The sequence below is a fragment of the Spermophilus citellus genome (assembly GCF_964194105.1).
Source record: "Spermophilus citellus genome assembly, chromosome: 11".
Taxonomy (NCBI): domain Eukaryota; kingdom Metazoa; phylum Chordata; class Mammalia; order Rodentia; family Sciuridae; genus Spermophilus; species Spermophilus citellus.
In genome coordinates this window covers 81,308,060-81,327,031 of record NC_138192.1, presented here as the reverse complement: position 1 = coordinate 81,327,031, position 18,972 = coordinate 81,308,060, and the positions used below count along the sequence as shown (strand labels likewise).

Sequence of the window (18,972 nt, the reverse complement as noted above, 5' to 3'; positions counted from 1 at the left end):
AGAATATAAATTAGTTGTAGTTATTTCCCTTTAAATGTGACTTGTATATTCACAGAATGATCCAGGAAAGATTAAAGTGTTAACTGTTTTTGCTGGCAGCAGTAATAGGTTTACCTGCATGTCAGTAAAGTTTGGTGCTGACTGAGTTCTCTGAAGTATTTCCAAGTTTTGCAGGAGTTTGCTAAGTTCCACAAGGTTAGACTGGCAGTGTGCAAGATCTAAAAAAAAATCAGAAATAAAAATATGTTAGAATTGGGCCATGAATGCTGGTATTGGTAATTAAGGGGAATCAATCCATAATATGGTAAATATGATCAGGCAGATCAGGTGGTGATACCTGAAAGTGAATTAAACACATCCTTCTCTGATTTAGAAACTAAAACCATTGATTATTAGAAGATTTCAAAGCCCGTTCTTACCAATTGATGGCTCTTAGTGTAGAACCCATTAAAATCTCAAATTGTGTGTGATAACTTTCCTTTTCTTTTTAAAAATTTATTTATTTATTCTAATTTGTTATACATGACAGCAGAATGCATTTCAATTCATAGTATACATATAGAGCAAAATTTTTCAAAAAATTGTCTCTGGTTTTACACAAAGTAGAGTCACACCATTCATGCCTTCATACATATACTTAGGGTAATGATGGAAAGCAATATGGAGATTGACCACCATTTGACCAAGTTATCCCACTGCTGGGTTTATACCCAAAGGACTTAAAAACAGCATACTACAGTGACACAGCCACATCAATGTTTACAGCAGCACAATTCAGAATAGCTAAATTGTGGAACCAACGTCAATAGATGAATGAATAAAGAAACTGTGGTATATATACACAATGGAACATTACTCCACCTTAAAAGAGAATAAAATAATGGCATTTGCAAGTAAATGAATGGAGTTGGAGAATATCATACTAGGTGAAGTTAGCCAATCTCAAAAAAACCAAAGGTCGAAGTTTTCTCTGATATGTGGATGCTGATCCATAATGGGGGTGAGTGGGGAACATGGGAGAAACGGAGGAACTTTAGACAGAGCAAAGAGGAGGGAGGAGAAGGGAGTGGGGATGGAGGTAGAAAAGATGGTGGAATGAGAATGGGCATCATTACCCTAAGTACATATATAAAGACACTTTCCTTTTCTGATGGCTTTTGTCACATGGGAAACAGACTCAAGGGAACTTAACAGTCCTGTGGTTTTATTCTTAGGGGCCTGCCTACCTGTTCCTCCAAAATGTTACAAGGTAGTTGTCTGGAATTTGTGTGGAGTCACAGTCAAGTTTAGAAAAACAGAATGGAATGTAGCTCACTAATACTCTTGTAATGAATGATTTTTTAAAAATCTATCAGAGATGTTATACCAACTAACATTTCATCCCTATGGAAAAAATATGCTCCATATTTAAATATGCTTATATATTTAAGGTCTGGACTGGTTTCCAGATCTATAAATAGTCAGCTGCTTTAAGTATTAGAACTGTAAATCAGATAAATAATGCATTCAATAGACATTACATTTTTAGAATGCAATCAATGAAATATGCAACCAATGAATAACCAAGAAGTGTTCTTACTTTTGAAATGCAACCAACCTCAATTTAGACACTCTCTGTGACAAATGATCAATATACATTTTTGTTTTTTAAGTGTAATAGGAGATTAAAAAAGAGAGACCGTGACTTTAGGTCAGCAGAACACACCAAAAACAGAGCAGATGGACTGGGGCTGTGGCTCAGTGATAGAGTGCTTGTCTGGCATGTGTGAGGCTCTGGGTTCAATCCTCGGTACCACATATAAATAAATAAATAGATAGGTAGATAGATAGATAAAATAAACGTATTGTGTCCATCTACAACTAAGGAAAAAAATACAGCAGACATTTTTCTGGGTCTGGAAGATCGAGGGAAAGGTTTCAGCAAAGCAGGAAGCTAGGGAAGGACAGAGAGCGCACTGAAGGTTGGGGAGAACAATCTGTATAAAGGCATGCAGGTGGAAATACCCAAGTATATCCACAAAATAGCAAAGTCTGGTTGAGACTACAGCAGGCAAGGCTGAAAGGGTATGAAGGGTCAGAAAGCTGAGGGCATAGGTTGCTAAATGCTGGGCTAAGCAGTTTGGACTAAAGGCCCAGAGCCAATGGAGAACCACTAAAGAGTTTTTGCATAAAAGCTATTTTAAAAACCAATAGTTCTCAGGGAGCATTATGTAGTGGACAAAGAATTGGCTCTGGGATTAGTCGAATGTGGGTTGGCTGGAGTCCCAATCCCTCTACCAGGGCACCTGCATCTTCTTGGGCAAATTCCTTAACCTTCATGCATTTAAGGTTCCTCATCCACAAAGTGCGGATAATAGCAACATCTGTGCCTGGTAGCTGAATGCAAAGGACAATGTCTGCTAAGTTCTGATCTAGGACCTGCAGTCAGGTTCCAGAATGGTAATTTCCCATGATCCTCTGAGAGGGAGGAAGCAGCAGAGCCAGATACTGAGGCAGAGAACCAGTGAGGAGGCTGGTGATCACACAGAGACAAGAATGGTGGGCCTCAGTCAGAAAGACATGAGTGGAATTCAGGGGAAGACAGAAGGGGAGCATGAGGAGGAGGTTTTCAAAGAAACAACAGACAGGACTTGGTCATGGCTGGATGAACAGGGAGGAGGATCAAAGATGACCCCGAGGTTTTAGTGGGGGTATGACAAAAGCACTGACAGAAACAGGGATGTAAGGTACATGGGCCCACTCTCAGGGAAGACACAACTGAGATGGCAGAGCAACTACATGTTCAAGAACACACTCTGGGATCACAATGCCAGAGTGAGTCCCAGCTCCACTTACTAGCCATGGGACCTTGGTAAAGGAAGTGAACTTCTCTGCTCCTAAGTTTTCCAGAGTAGAGGCTGAAATTTTCAGAATCACTGTGTGGGTGATTCTTCCCCAACCTGAAGTTATTGTACTGAAACTATAGTCTGAGTGTTTCCTTGGTGAATACATCCAAGGAAAACCTTTGGTAAGTCAGCTGGATGTGATAATGAATATAAAATCCCTATTCAATCATATATTCACATAAAGATTGAGTTTGGGAGGTGGATCTCCCAAAGGGCTGATAAAAATGCTACAGACTTTGAGTGCACACACAGGTGGGGTGAAAAAAAATATTTGGTCAGGAGACTAACAGATTGCCAAATTTTCATTTTTCTAAGTAAGGACATAAAAATGATACTATATCTAATTTTTTTTTTATAATTTCATAAAGGAAAAAAATTAAATTAATCCTGATGTCATCTTAAGATCATTTTAAGAATTCAGTCGAGCCTTAATAAGTACTCTCTACACTGCCCTTGTTTTTCTTGGTATTGAAGATCAAATGAAAATTGTCTCACAGAATGGAAATGGCCTATGGATCAAGTTTGGACCAATGTGCTCCAGCTGATTACAAGAAAGGAAAAAGTATGAAGAGATAAAGTGGTTTGGAGATACAGAGTGAGGGAATCATGTATTAGTTCAGAATATTTAAAAACTGATCCCTAGTGATATATACCACTAACAGGTAACTATGGATAAAAGATGCAGCATATTAGAATTTTGCCCTTTATGGCTGGGTTGTCAGGAAATATATATTCGTTTTATGGACAAGACAGCATCAGAGAAGGCAGCCATGGAACAGACCTAGAGAGAAAGGTAGAACAGCGAGTCCAGGAGCAAGGGCCAAGGGCGGAGGGCTCTTCAGGGTCTGAAGGGTAGAGAACACGGAAGCCAGCAGAACCAGCAAAAAGATGAGAGAAGGCTGAAGTGGGAGGAAGTCAAGGCAAGATCAAAATCAGGTTCATTTATTGTGAGGGTACAGGAGAACCAGCAGGTAAGTAGCCCAGGTCATGAAATGGAAAAGAATATTAAAAAAAAGAGGATAAAAGTAAGAAAAAGGAAAGGTCAAGGCAATCAAAAGGGTCAGTGTGAAAGATGCAGTACCCACAATTCACTTCAGTACTTTTTGTTTGGTTTGATTTGAGGGCTTATTACTCTGATAGCCCAAATGGGCAGGAACTAACCTTCTGCACACCTGTCCATTTCTTCCGAGTCCTGTAACCAGGCTGCCACTTTGCTCTGGCCAGTTGTACAGGTTGCAGGGAGGCTATTGCTACATGGCAGAGGAGACTGCCAAGGAAAGTTGTTTGGTTGCACCTATGAGGAACAAAAACAGAAATGAACCCTATGGTTATATGAAGCAGAAAGAGTATATTTCAATGATCATTAAGAAACATAAGTACCCTCATAGTGAGATTAAGAAAAGAGGAATAAAAGGCATCTTGAAAATATGGAGGAAGCCTGTTGGCTAAACATGGTATGTGTCCAGGGAAGGCAACATTTACAAACAGTAACTGATGAGAACCTTCCGTGGGCTCTCTGTGAATTAAAATCAGCATCGCAGCCAGTGAATAGGAGAATCTGGTGTCTGAAAACTTAAAGTGGAAATTTCCTCTGGTCAAGACTGCCCAGACACATGTGAACCCTATTCAGTTCAGCCCCACGTCCCACACAGCACTGGAGATAGGGTGACCTGCTGCAGCCACACAGCCTTTCAGAGATGAGTGTAACCTGCCAAGATGTCAATCAATCTGTTGAATACAACATGAAGCAAGACTCCACCCCTGAAACCTTATCCCTGCCTTTGAGGTACCCCCTTAAATAAACCACAGGAGCCATTTTCTAGTTGGCCAGCTCTAGCTCCTGTGTGGTCTGGATCTATCAGGCACTCTGCTTCAAAACTATAATTCTGACTCTGACTTTTTTTCTTCACTAATTATTTCTGACTTATTTTCTCTGGTGGCTTATACCCTCCTGAGCAGAGAAAAGGACCCCCTGGTGAGGCGCTGGCCGCCTCCCCATAAGTAACAACACTCCCATTAGGTTGCCAGCTCCACCAATCAGTGAAGGGGATAACATTCAAATATGTTGCATCTCATACTCACAAGGACCTGCCAACTCAGATTCCCAGCACTTTTAAGTTACTCAGTAAGCTGCATTAGATGCAGTGTCCTTGTTGAGGTACTTTTAACTCATGATTTAAAGCCCTTCCTTTCCAAAAGTCCTCTGTGCCCTTATAATCACTTCAATGTCTCCTCAACCACATGTGACACCTAAATCCATTATCCACCAGCAAGCAGCCTTATAGAACTTCAAATGCATACTGAAAAATTATATAAAAAGGCAGTTTTGCCAAGTCATTATCTATAGCTGGTAGAATTTCCACTCAAAGGATTTTATGTGAAATAAAGTTAGATGAAATATGTAGATATCAGGATAAGTGCAGTAAACTTCAGTGAAATAAGCAGAAACTTATTTCCCATAAAGCTGAAATAACTTTAAAATTCCATAGTTGGTTTTAATATTCGATTACAACTGAATGTGTCTCTTCAAAATCAGAAGTAAATGATGCACACACTTAGCAAACCCAGACGACTTACTACCCACAAACCAATTCCCATTCAGGAGTCCCCTAGTTTGACATGAAGAAGGCAAGCGAAATGATAAAAAGCTCTTTTCAATCTTTGTTGCATTTTGATAAATGCAATGGAAATCTTTTACCAAGTTACATCTTAGAGGTATACCATTCCCAACTAAAGAAATAGATTTTTTGTGAAAACCAGAGTTAACGAGCTTTCTTAGTCTGAGGCAAAGAGTGGGGAGGATTTGGTTTCAGTTCACCATTCTCAAATATCACCCATGTCATTTAATAAATAAGACAAGGGATGAAAACAATGTATCTTTTGTCAACACTCAGTGCCAAAGATGTAGGCAGAAGCCGGAAGAACCAAAGAATTAAATTTTTTAATTTAAAAGATCCATTTGGGATACATTTCTCACTTAATTTGGATAATGCTGTGATTCATTTTACCCTGTGGTGAGAACACAGAAGGCTCAGAGAACCCTGGGGACTATCTTGGCATCTGTAAGTTCCCAACATTCCTAGCCCCCTGACCTTCTGGTATGATTCCTTTTATTTCAGAACTGGCTGGTATTAATGTTAACCCAGCATTATACTCTGGGAAAAAAGATAATTTAAAAAGTCCTTAGCAAGCTGCAACAAGAATGAAATAATGCAAGGTTTGACAGTCTTGTGAAAAACAATTAATGGGACTTAACCGACATTATTTAAGTAATTTCCACTGAAATAACAAAATTGAAGATAGTAATGTTTCATTGAATCTGATTTGATTAGTCTTGCAGTTTTTTTTTTCATGAGGTTTTTTGATGCTTTGCAAAGGAAACCTGAATCTATGTATGATGTACATTCCTGTGAAAGCAAACAGAGAAAGCAGAATCTCCAATGAAATACTTGTGGCAGCCGTTTCTGTTCTTGATTTCATGTGCCAAGTGTAAAGCTGGCACACCCCTGGGCAGTACAATGTGTCTATGTTTCAGAAAACATAATTATTGAATCAAAGGAAGAAACAGCTGCCTCCCTGCCTGTTGCCACAACCTTGGCTTTTTTTTTCCTTGATATAGGGATCTCATGCAGGCTCTACCATTGAGCTACAACCCCAGCATTTAAAAATTTTTTTATTTTGAGATAAGCTCTTGCTAAGTTGCTCCGGCGAGCTTCAAACTTTCAATCCTCCTGCCTCAGTTTGCTGAGTAGCTGGGATTCAGGAGTGTGTCACTGTGCCAGGCTTAATTTTAACTTTTAAACAAGCAACACCTGTAGCTTTTCAGTAGCATAGAAAATGAGCTCCTGTGGGGGCTGGGATATGGCTCAAGTAGTAGCGGGCTCGCCTGGCATGCATGAGGCACTGGGTTCGATCCTCAGCACCACATAAAATAAAATAATTGTGTCCACCTAAAGCTAAAAAATAAATATTAAAAAAAAAAAGAAAATGAGCTCCTATGAAAGCCCAGGAACAACCTCAGCCTCCCTTGCCTGGCACCTGGTGTAAGAGAAAGGGCAGTGGTTTTGGAAACAGAGATGATTCAGGGTCAAATGCTGTGCCATTCTGGACAAATTCTTTACTGTCCCTGAACTTTGTTTTTATGAAAAATTAGTGATAAATGAATGTTAAATGCTTCATGGAGTACCTGGTCACTGAAATAGGCTACTACCTGTATTATTATTTGCATTAACTTCATTAGCAGGTTAACTTACTTGCATTAACTTCATTATCGGACTTACAAGCTCTCTCTGGGTCAAATCATTACGGCTCAAGGCAAAAAAGCAAGTTTCACTTTCAGAACTTTAGGGTATTCTTATCATCACCCTAAAATTATGAAGGTACCTGATTACTGGGTGCTGATTAAACAAATACTTGCTCCTCTTCCTAATATTCTTACAAAGCCACATAAAAATAGAATGCCCTTTAGTCATTAAAAAGGAAAAATAATTCTTAATACTTTTGGTGATCACATTTATGCCTAATCTATATTTGTGATTAACTCTGATGCCAATGTCATTGCTATCTTCTGAGTGTCAGTTTACAAAGCAAACTTTTTTTTTTTCCTGGTATTTTCTTTTTAATTGACATCACAGATACTCTGACATCTATGCTCCCATGGACTTCCCTTTTTAAATCTGAAATCAAAAGACTAGTAAATACGTTGATAGGATATATGGTCTGATATACTTACGGTCTGTATTGAATTAGTGAGCCGAAGGTAATTTTTAACTTATCTATGGGAAGTGGAATACCATATTTGCATAGTTTTCTAAGCAATTGCCATGTTGGTTTTATAGAGCAAAATCATACCTTTCCATCAACAACAGAAACATGAGCAGCTGGGGAGGACTCTGCTGTGGAAGTTGCAGGAAATATGTGAAAACTAGCATCTCTTGGTGATCTCACAATTTCATTCTGACGGTACAGCCGATGATGGCGCAGCTTGGAAACCCAGGCATCAAACCAGTCCTGGGACTTCACCTGAAATAAAGAGCAAGAGGAGAAGGTAACTGGGAAACCCATCTCTTGTCTGCCACTGGTGCAGATAAATCAGGTCTCCCATAATGGCCCAAGAACTGTTGGAAAGCGATTTCACCTTCAAATGGTAGATGTGCTCTTCTGTGTCAAGGTCTATTCTCCGTGCTTTCTTTTTAATTGACATCACAGATAGTCCCACATCTATGCTCCCATGGACCTTCCCTTTTTGAATCTGAAATCAAAAGATTAGTAAATACGCTGATGTACTTATGGTCTGAAGGTAATTTTTAACTTATCTATGGGAAATGGATTACCATACCTCTTTAAAAAAAAGAGAAAATGGTTGGGATTCTGAAGTTGAGACCCTTAAACTGAGACAGTTAAAGTTCCTGTGACTTCATACCAATTTCATTAAGTGACAATATTTATCTTATTCCTGTTTTGGAAATAGCCTCTAAGGCCAGTTCTTCAGAATTCTAGATCACATAGGTTATATCCCTTCAAAAGACATTTTCATGATTCCTAAAGTAACTATGGTCAACATTTTAACTTATGACCCAGAACATCCCTGAACAGTGAGACAGAGCTAGGGCAGAAGTAGGTAACATGGAAGGGAAGGCACAGAGCAGCCCATTCCTCCTTTTGGCTGTCCCCTTGTGATCAAAGACACCCTAATTCAACAGCAGAGATGGGGACTAAACTGTAATCTGAGCCTTATGTCATTTCCCCTACACCATATAATACGAAGGGAATTTTCCTGATTTTCATGTAAACGACAACTTTATATATTAAAAAAAAAACTAGTTCAAGAAATTTTTGTGAATTGGGATTCCCAAGATAAAACAATGTATGAAACAGAAATAAAATTCAAAAGATGGTTTCAAAAGGACCTCGACAAGAACAAAAATGGCTTTAAATCTCAAGAAAAGTTCATAAAGCAGAGTTTATTGAGAGGGCCAGGGGAAAGAAAAGACTATTTGCATTTTTCTCTTCAAGAGAGAAAGGGGTGATTTTATTTATGTGTTGCTCTTAGGTTTAAGCTTCTGTTTTGAATGTACATTAATTAGTTAATTTAAACCTTCATGCACTAGTTTGAGACTTTCTGCTATCTTGAGTATAAGCACAAGACACACCTTCTCCGAAACATGCAGGTTTGGAAGCTTGTTAAATATCAGAGGCATAGACATGCACAAAGCTGGGAACTACAGCAAAAGGCTTGCACAATTAGTGTTTACTCACTTCAAGCAGAATTCTAAATCAACTTTTGAAACAAGTCCTGTGTGCTACTTACATCAAGTGGTGCCTTTGAATACTTTAACATTCCATTATCCAGGACAAAAAAACGCTGCAAGAACCAAACATCCCTAGTTATTGTCTATATTTTGAATTATATAAAACATTCACAAATGTGGGTCTAGTTGCTTCACATTTAGCAATCAACATATTTGATCATTTTAATATATGAATTCAGTGCATCTGGCCACAGTCAGTCATTTTAAGCTGCAAGGAGATCAGAGCTCTCATTCTGTGTTATTAACCTACCAGGGTTCTTTTACATGTAACTCAAGGGGGATGGAATCTTTTCACCATGGTTTTGATAACAAGGAGGAAATCTCAGGGCCTATAGCTAAGACCTTCTGAATGAACCACATATTTCTGAAAGTGAGAAATGATAATAATCCAGATTATGTCACAATAATTCTGTGAGGAGTTCTACACAATTCTGCAGGATTCTTTTTACCTTATAGGCAAACTCGTGAATTTTCTCTAGATAATTCCTGAAAATGTTCTTGTTCACTTTAGAAGCCAATAGACTGGATCTTTGAAGAATGAATTCTTAGAAAGTTTAAGTGGCCTTAGCAAACAGCTTGCATTTCACTATTAGTAAAAGAGATTAAAATATTTCCAAATTATATTAAGGGTAGAAAAAAGAGAGAGAGTTTTTTGGGTTTTTGGCAATTTTTGTCTGCTCCAAGGTCTTCTTGATCCAGTGTGAATGGATTTAGCCATTTTTGCTCCACAAACACTTAGAAACTCTCTGCTCTTGATTTCTTTTCAGTGGACAATTTACAAGAGAACAAACTGCTCCCAGGACCCAATCACACAAAGGACCCAGTGACTTCCTGTAGCTCTACACATGCAGAGAGTCTTTCTGTTGCTGGAAAATTACTCTGCTGGAAAGTTTTTATGTGATTCAGGAACTCACAGATACTGAGGTTGCAGGAAGTCAGGTCTGGGGTCACCTGCCCAGAGCTCACAAAAAGCCACTGTTATCCCTTTGTTTCAGTTTTAGGAGAACAAGAGGCAAAAAAGAATCTCCACAATTGAAAAACATACAACTATTCAATTGTCTAGAGCCAAATGGGCTGATGCTTGAATCAGTATAGGTTGGTACTGGAGATGAGGAGAAAGGGCAATGGAAAGGAGACCCTCCCTCCTTTCATTTATGCAGCAAGATGTTTACAGACGTACTCCAGAAAGTTGTCAAACCACAGTCACTTATACTGAAACATGGACTGAGAGTGTTAAATTCAGTGATTCATATAAAATGTTTCTTTGACCTTTTTTCCCTATTTTTAAAAATTTCTATCAAAGAATTTTTGTGAAGATAACCTGTAGGATGTCACAGGGAAAGAGCTTAACAAGCCACTGATTAAAGGAAGTGCCAAGTCAGAGTGCAAGGCAAAGATGATCCCAGAAAGGATCACGAGGTGACCAAAATTCAGGGAAGAAAAATTTAAAAAATGGATGGATAAAGATCACTTGCATTGGAATAATATTATAGGGTTCAGGGGAGACAGTTTCTGACAGGGGAGAGGGCATCTTAGTCAGAAGCCCCTTTGATCTGTTTTTGTTCCATCTTTGGAGACAGGACACTGGGACATCCTTTCCCATTTGTTCATTTCGAATCTTTCCCTTAAAAATGCATAAAATGTGTTTTTTTCAAGCAAGTTATAATCCATAACTGTCCTGTTTTAAGCCAGTGGTCAGCTACTATCTGGACCTTTGAGTTGACAAATCTGTCCGTTTAAGATGAAATCCATCAGTAGAGATGATGAGCAGATGAACTTGATCTTCCAGTGATTTCAGAGATGATTCTGAATGGTCCACCAGAGGGCTTATACTGAAGGTGGAAGAGAATTTCCTTCTCCTTAGTAACACAAAATTCTCCCCCCGCCCCCGGAAAGATATGGGGTCTTGCTATGTTGCTCAGGTTGGTCTCCAACTCCAGAGCTCAAGGGATCATTTGGCCTCAGCCTTTCCAAGTAGTTGGGACAATAGACACATGCCATCACACCCAGCTAGCACTATCGAATTCTTACTACTTGGGTAATTATAACAATGTAGTAACAAATATTTCCTCCCTAATTAAAACTGGGAGGTAGAAAAGGATATTCGGAGGGGAGAGAAGAATAAACTACCTTAAAAAGTGGTAACCAAAATTTCCAGAATCAGCAATTTTCCAAATTTACTTTGTCCTAGTAATAATTGTAAGGTTTATCCCACAAAACTAAACAGTATTCAATTATAAAGATGCTCATTGCAACAACATAACAAAATATTGGACAAGTCCTATATATCCAGCAATAAGAAATTGTTTTAATAATGGTGGAATATATAAATCCACCCAAAGGAATACACTTAAAAGCATCTCATATTTAGAAAAATATTTAATGAGAACATATCCATACTAATTTATGTGAAAAAAGTAGGTTAGACAATAATATGTACAATTTGGATTTTAAGTATTACATAAACATTTTCTCCTTCATCTATATGCTACAGATTTTGGATGCTAGTAGGTATAATAGAATGCAATTCATGGGGCCTTGAAAATGAGTTTTATGTATATGCAATAGTCTTGGTTTCCTACTGAATAATCACAAATAATATCCTTTCTATGAAGATGATCTGAAATTGAATCTGATAAAAATGTTACCTTGTGCCAGCCTTTTAAAGGCCATTTTCTCTTCTTCAACATAAAGCCTTCGTGTTTGTCTGGTTTCTGGACATTAGTTTGACCTATTTTCAGCCCTTCTATAATTTCCCAGCTGTCAGCTTCCTGAGAGAAAAGAAAAACAAATCACATATTTTCTGTGTTTGACGACACACTTAAAGCAGATTCTTAAGTAGAAGTTGCTTTTGAGGCAACACTAGACCCGCCAGAAGTAGAAAAAATTCCGGAGCGAATTCTAACATCAAACACAGCTATGCACTTTTAACTGAAGTTAAATGAGTTTCCCAGGTAGACCTGGAGGCACACAGGGTCCATCAGAGACTCACTGGGGCCACCTTGTCTACTTGGGGTGGGAAGGAATTTCAATTGCCTGTACTCAGAATGTTTAAAATGCATTTTCCCAGACAGTTAATCTCTGGGCACCAGAGGAACTTTAAAGTTTTAGAGTAGGGCTGTTTTGAGGACAAATGTTCAATTAGTGTGCAGATCTGGCTTTCTGGGTAGAAGCAGAAAGGCTGCAGGAGTCTAAAATGGCTGGGAACCTGCTATCAACACAGAACTCTATGCCATGGTCCTGCTTCTTCTTGGTACGGCCATGGCATTTCCAAGTGGATGTTAAACACCTTACTTGTCAAGTGCACACTGAGAAGTACAGGCTTTCAATGGTAGAACTCCCCTTGGGTGCCAGTATTAAAGACATCAGGCTGCAAGGCCAAGAATCTGAGTTCTAGAACTGGGAGTGTAGTTTGGTGGTAGAGTATGCTTAGCATGCCCAAGGCCCTGGGTTCAATTCCCAGCACAAAAGTAACAAATAATTAGAAACAAATAAACAAACAAAAAACCTTGGGTCTAAGAGTCCACACTTATGCACCCTCCTGTTAAAAGCCAATTAAATGTTTCCTCTTTTTCAAGACATGTTGCGTTCATCTGCGGTACTTCATTTTTAAAAAATGAGTTTTAAACATTTACAAAGCACAATATTTCAGACTTTAAGAATCCAAATTTTCTGAAAGACTATGAGATCTGGTGACACTGGGTTTGCCAAGTGAAGGATGTCTGTCTTTATTTTCCCATAGTCCCTGCTGGACTTGACAAACCCAGTTGATTCTAAGGGCCGTTCAGTTATAAAGTAACCATTGAACTAGCAAACACTTTGAGAGCTCATATGCTAGAGCTCAGGCATGACATTCTGGACCACAGTGTGCCCTTTTAACAATTCAGCAGAGGCGGCAGCTCTCAAGGTGGGAAGAGGCTCCCATACCCACTGCACAGTTGCTGCAATCTTGCCCACAATGCAGGGAGGCAAAATCTCTCAGCATAACCCACTCTATTGCCTCCCTCAGAAAGTTGGATGTGTGGTCCATGAATCAAGGAAGGCTCTCTATAGGATGCCTCATCCCAAACTGACTTGGGAAGATGCTTTCCAAAATGATTTGTTCTATCAGAAATCATTTACAGTCTACATAAAAAAGAGCTCAACAGGAATGGCCAATGGAATTCATCTCAGAGAAGATGGCTTTGCTGGCCCAAGTAGGTGGGTGGTAGCTGCCCCAAATCTGCAGAATGCTTGAGAGGAGCCCACGAATCAGAGGGAAGGGTTCATAATCAGTTCCTGATGTGAGCCACAGGAAGGGAGGCAGCTGAGTCCTTACTGTCCATTCCCATATCCACTTCTCCCATATCCACCTCTCCTGATGTGGCCAACATTGCTTCATTCTAACATCAGAGACAAGGAGATGCTCCTGACCTTTGAAAAGCCCTTCAAAACCAGCACCATGCCTCCATTCTACCTAAGCCCAATGCACAACTACCTTATCCATACATTCCACCATCATTGCTAACCCCCTGCCCAAATGAACACCCCCAAAATGAACTTGAGACTACTATCACTTCTTCATCTTCCTGGTCATCCCTAAAGACTGAACTGTATACCTTAGAGAAACATACCTGCTGGTGTCCACTTGGTGACATTAAGAACTCGTGAAAGGATCTTTAACAACCTAAGAAGTGGTTTTCTACTTGTGGATAATTCTATCAGAAACTGTGATTCATCTGGTCATCTGGTAGCGTTTTTTTTTTTTTTTAATGTTTTTGATGAGACAATTTCAGGCTGCATGGAATATCATGTTTTTGGACAAGATAAGTGCCGGTAGCATTATCACATTTCCAGAGTGCCAAGTGGAAGGCTTTGGCACCCCTTTCTCACTACTGAATTAAACACTGAACAAGTGAGTTTTGTTATAAATAATGTTTAAATGACAAGAGAAAAATAGTAAGTTCTTATAGAAAGTTTGGCTTTCTGCTGTCACCAGACAGGTAGATAACCACTCTATTCCATAGATTTTTGCTAATTTCTTTTTAAAAGTTTTAAATAATCAAAATTAAATCATTAAAATAACAATTCTCTATATAAGTGGGATCATATTCATTAGAGCTTTCTTTGTTCTTGAGAGATTTCATCTATATTTAAAGACATTTCTATTTTTAGTGGCTTCATCTGTGGATAGTATCTATAAAAGAATCAAGTTTTTATTCCTGGCTAGATCTTATTTGAAAGCTAGTATTTAACTTCTATTTTTTTTGTGTGTGCATGCGTATGTGTGATGAATGGAAATATTTAATAACAAGTATAAATGTTTTCCTTTTTTTCCTAACTGAATTCAGAATATAATAACAGCATGTCTCTGTGGAACTATGGACACAGATTTCGATCAGAGTAGCTTTTCTTTCTTCTTTGGGAGTTTAATTGGAGAGGAGGAAAAAAGGGATAAGATAGAAAAGGCTGGAAGTTAAAAGTGTATTTCTTACACATAAATGCAGAAGCTCTGAACAAATAATTCTATTTTCTCTAATGCAATATTCCTAAACCTAGCAAAAGAAATAGAAATAATCCAAATATAGTTCTTAAAATTAAATAAGCTGTCAAGCTGACAAAGAGGCAAATTATAAAATCAGAGCAAACGAAATTCTCTTTATTTCAATTATAAATTCTGACCATAATGTTCTAAATAAGTGTGTAAGAAAAGAAAACCCATTTCTGTACAAGATAGGGTCTTCTGTGCTCTATGTTCCATTATGTAAAAATTCCTGCCTCTATGCCTAGTAGATGAGTTATACCTTAAGAAAACTGAATAACTTTCTGAAAATTGAAGATTTTTTTTTTGAAATTTCAATTGATATTTATTTCCTGTTTAAAAGTCTCAAATATTCCTAGGTTTACTTAAAACAGAAACAGAAGCAAAGGTCCTGATGTGATCATGTCAGTACTTGACTTAGGTCAGATATACAAGCATCTTTGGATTAAAGAAGTTGTAAAAATACTTATAATGCAGTAACAATAAATAAAATAGAAATCTAATATAATCTAATAATAGCCTGAGCCTTTTCATTAAAAAATAGAGAAACACTTCCTTTCTCAAGGGTATGCTGTATAGGTGTACATATATGTGCCTATGTGTGGGTAAATGCAAGGGGGTGACGGTGGTGACAGTGAGGGCATGCAGAAATGCTTTAGGACTTAAGCCATCAAACAAAAAAATTTGAACAAATCCTGGCCAAGGCAATGTGTATTTAAAACAAAGTTCTGCTACGAATCAGTGCCCCGGAAGTCCATCTTTTCTCATAGGAGCTGAAACAGTGAGGTGCTTTGCCATCTAGATGGGATGTGGAAGATTTGTTCTGTATATACTAATACAAAAACACGACAAGGGTGTGCTAGTCCTACACAAGATACAAATGGGCAAGAACATAGGGAAGTAATGGGAAGCGGATGTTGGTGCCCCACCCAGACCCCTTTCTGCTGCTGTGAGCTGGGATAACAGCTATTTATTTCTATGGGGGATTGATATTTAACCAAGTTGAGGTATTTATCCCTGAGAAATTATGCTAATTATCAGCAAAATGAGAATATTACTACCTACTTCAATGAGCTGGTGGCTGATGAAAGAATCTTTGTTCTACTCCAGTACCTCTACAAAATAGGTGTTTAATTAATATTAGCCGCCTTTCCCAGTGTCTCATATTTATTTTTTCTTTACTTCCTTTATGCTAATTATTTCTTTCCTTTCTTTTTGCTAATTATGAGAGTGGTGATGTTTCAAAGAGATATATGAATTATATTTACCAAGTATGCATTCTCTAATTGCTGTCTGAATGGAAGTCACTTTTTATTTCCAAATTATTTTTATAGTTTGATAACTCCCCTCTTTCTTTAGCTTAGAGTTTTACTCCTCTCTGAACAAACTTTGTAACTTGTAATGTCTTTAAAGTATAAAGTGGTAGAAATATATATATATATATATATATACACACACACACACACACACACAATAACACTAGGGTAGTAATGTGTTCTTTTCTTAAAGGGTTATTTAATATAGAAAAAGCAAAGTGGAAGGATTGGCTATACTATATCTAGAAGTTGACCATATTTAGAGCTAAAATGCTATTTTTATATCTGAATTCCAAATCTGAATGCATTCTATTTTTAGCTTTCTCGATAAGGGAGCCAGTTCAATGAACCTCTTAGGGAGCGGTGGGTAGGAATAGATGCTATTTCCTTAAATGATTTTTGCATTTTAGACATAAATGAATTTAGATGTTTTTCTAGTCTGAGAGAAAGCAGGCTGAAGGGGGAGGGACTCTAGCTCCCACAAAACAGAAAAGGTCTTAATATCTGCAAAGTCCTCCCAGAGCCTCCTGCTAGGAAGACCAGACATGGGAAGGAAAACAGATCTCAGAATGTGCCACAGCCCCTCCATGTAGGGACTGTTTTACCTTGAAAATCCCTGTACAGCTGGAGAGCACTGGTTGTAGAGTTGGGCAAATATAACTCTGAATTTCTGCTCTGCTATTTAAGAGTTTTTCTTTTCTTTCCTTCCTTTATTTATAACTTTGGGCAAGTTACTAACTCAGTTTCTGTATTTGTAAAATGTAACACCTATCGACATTGCCTGAAGCTGTTGATAAGAATTACATTAAATGGTATAATGTATCTAAGCACTTAGCATAGTGCCTGGTGTGCAGTATGTGGGCTATCACGGTAACTGTTATTATTATTGTTGGACCCTGTGATTTTTTCTTTTTTCTTTTTTGTCATTAGCTCAGCACAGATATATTTCCTTCTCTCTCCAATGGGGAATAGCAGTAGTTTCTCTTTCCTTCTTCTTTTAAAGAGAATTTTGAACCTTTGTAAGCAACCCTGCAAATCCAAGTAATATATATTTTCCTCTACTTTCTCCTAACCGAAAGCAGAGATTGTACTGCGGACAGAAAGAAAAGGAAGGGATACCCTGTAATTGCTGTCACAGCCACCTCTGGGTGAGTCAGGTGTAACAGTCATTCACAGTTCATTTGGTCCCAGCATCAGGCCATCTGAGTAAGGAACCACATATCATCACTGACCTTGGAGAGGGGGATGGGCTCCGGTTCTAGCAACTGCCGACTTACAGAGGGCTCGGTGCTAGAGGACGCTGTTCTCTCCAAGATGTGGATACTCTGAAAGTGAACAGAAATAGAGCTCAGTTAGACCACTCATTCTTCATATTTGTGGTCCTGGGTGTGAAAACACACACCTCACAGTGCAAACAATAAGTGATGCTTTAAGTGGCAATTATCTTAGAGACCAAAGGTAACAGCAAACATCAGAAAAAATATGTTTGCACAAGATTCTGTCTTCTCCTCATGGACCTACTGCTGAACTTCTGCTGCAATGCTGGTTTTAATCTTAGGCATTCAGAGTACGAAAAAACTTGAAATCACACACAGTAACGAGGACGTCTGACATATGAGCAACTTTATGAGAATGGCACATTTACCATTCAGACTAATTAGTCTCACATTGAAATATTTGCCCTTCTCTCCAACAGAAAATGGCAACAGACTAAGAAAAAGGTCTAAGTTAAAAAGTCCAGAGCCTCAATATTCTTTCGTACCTAGAGTTTCTTATAAAAATGCAAGGGAAGAAAATAGTTTATTAACTATAATAAAAGTAGATGCTTTTACAAAGCCTACAAAGAACATCTAGATTGGCAAAAGAAAATTAAATTAGTAAAACAATATTCCAAAAGAAAAAAAAGCAAGGTATGTGAACAGGCAAATCATGTGGAATGTTAGAAATGATGTTTAGCCCCAGATGTATTAAAAAAATATGAAAACTAAAAAATCAGCTTTTATTTTTTTTACTAGATTCGAGAATGGACCAGGTTTGAAAGAAAGGGAATATTAACTGGGTTTGGTTTCCCTAAAGAGGGCCTTTGTTAAAAGAAGTATATGCCTCATTGGTCTAGCACTCCCCCAGCTGCCTTTTTATTTTTTTGAGACAGAGTCTCATTATGTTGCCCTGTTGGGACTGACTATAGGCATGTGCCACTGTGCCTGGCTCAAGGTCTTTACCCTAAAGAAATAAGTAGAGAACTATGCAAAGAATAGGTACGTTTACAAAAGCCTTATTTATTAGAGTAGAAAAATCTAATTGATATGGGAATAGTAGAGACTTAAAAGAAAATACCAAAATGGCAATATGGACCTATATTTACTGATAAGGAAAAAATAACCTTGATGTCTATCAACTGAAAAATCAAGCCACATCTAGTATGTGGAATATGATGATTTTGTATATATTACAATTAAAATTTATTCCAGGATGCTAGTGGTAGCTGAACAAAGGTGGCAGAATTACAGATGATTTAAAATTTTTCTTAATAGCTTTCAGGTTAAAAAGTCTTTTTAAAAAAATATGTACTATTTGTATATTTGGAAAAAAATAAGCACTTTCTTTGGGAGAGACAGATCCGAAAGGCACCAGAGAAACTCCATGAATATTCAGTTTAGGCTGAAAATGAAATGTGACATTACCACTTTGGTAATTACACCTCACTGTTTCAATGAACAGGACTTATATTTTATTTTATCAAAGTCTCCATTTTTGGATTATCACTAGAAAGATTTTAGATTAATATTTGTTTTTTTTTCAAGAAGAAAACTTTGACAAAAGCCAAATTATCCTAATTTCTTTATAATCTTCAAGATTTTGGTTAATTTTATTACCTTGAAAATAAGAGGCTATACATTTTATGTATCCTACCTGCATGTACTTGTTAAAACATTTAA

At 37.9% G+C, this 18,972-nt stretch overlaps 1 protein-coding gene across 13 annotated transcripts in view; it reads right to left on the bottom strand.

The window, feature by feature from the left end:
- OSBPL6 (oxysterol binding protein like 6) overlaps positions 1 to 18,972 on the bottom strand; it is a 204,386-nt gene that overhangs the window by 41,837 nt on the left and 143,577 nt on the right. For all 13 annotated transcript variants that reach the window (XM_081260893.1, XM_081260896.1, XM_081260888.1 and 10 more), the window contains 7 exons: positions 17,266 to 17,358; positions 11,845 to 11,967; positions 9,196 to 9,249; positions 8,023 to 8,136; positions 7,737 to 7,907; positions 4,047 to 4,179; positions 115 to 218 (listed from right to left, as the gene is read on the bottom strand). In XM_081260893.1, the coding sequence (XP_081117019.1) occupies positions 115 to 218; positions 4,047 to 4,179; positions 7,737 to 7,907; positions 8,023 to 8,136; positions 9,196 to 9,249; positions 11,845 to 11,967; positions 17,266 to 17,358 (792 nt within the window). The remainder of the gene's footprint in view (positions 1 to 114; positions 219 to 4,046; positions 4,180 to 7,736; positions 7,908 to 8,022; positions 8,137 to 9,195; positions 9,250 to 11,844; positions 11,968 to 17,265; positions 17,359 to 18,972) is intronic.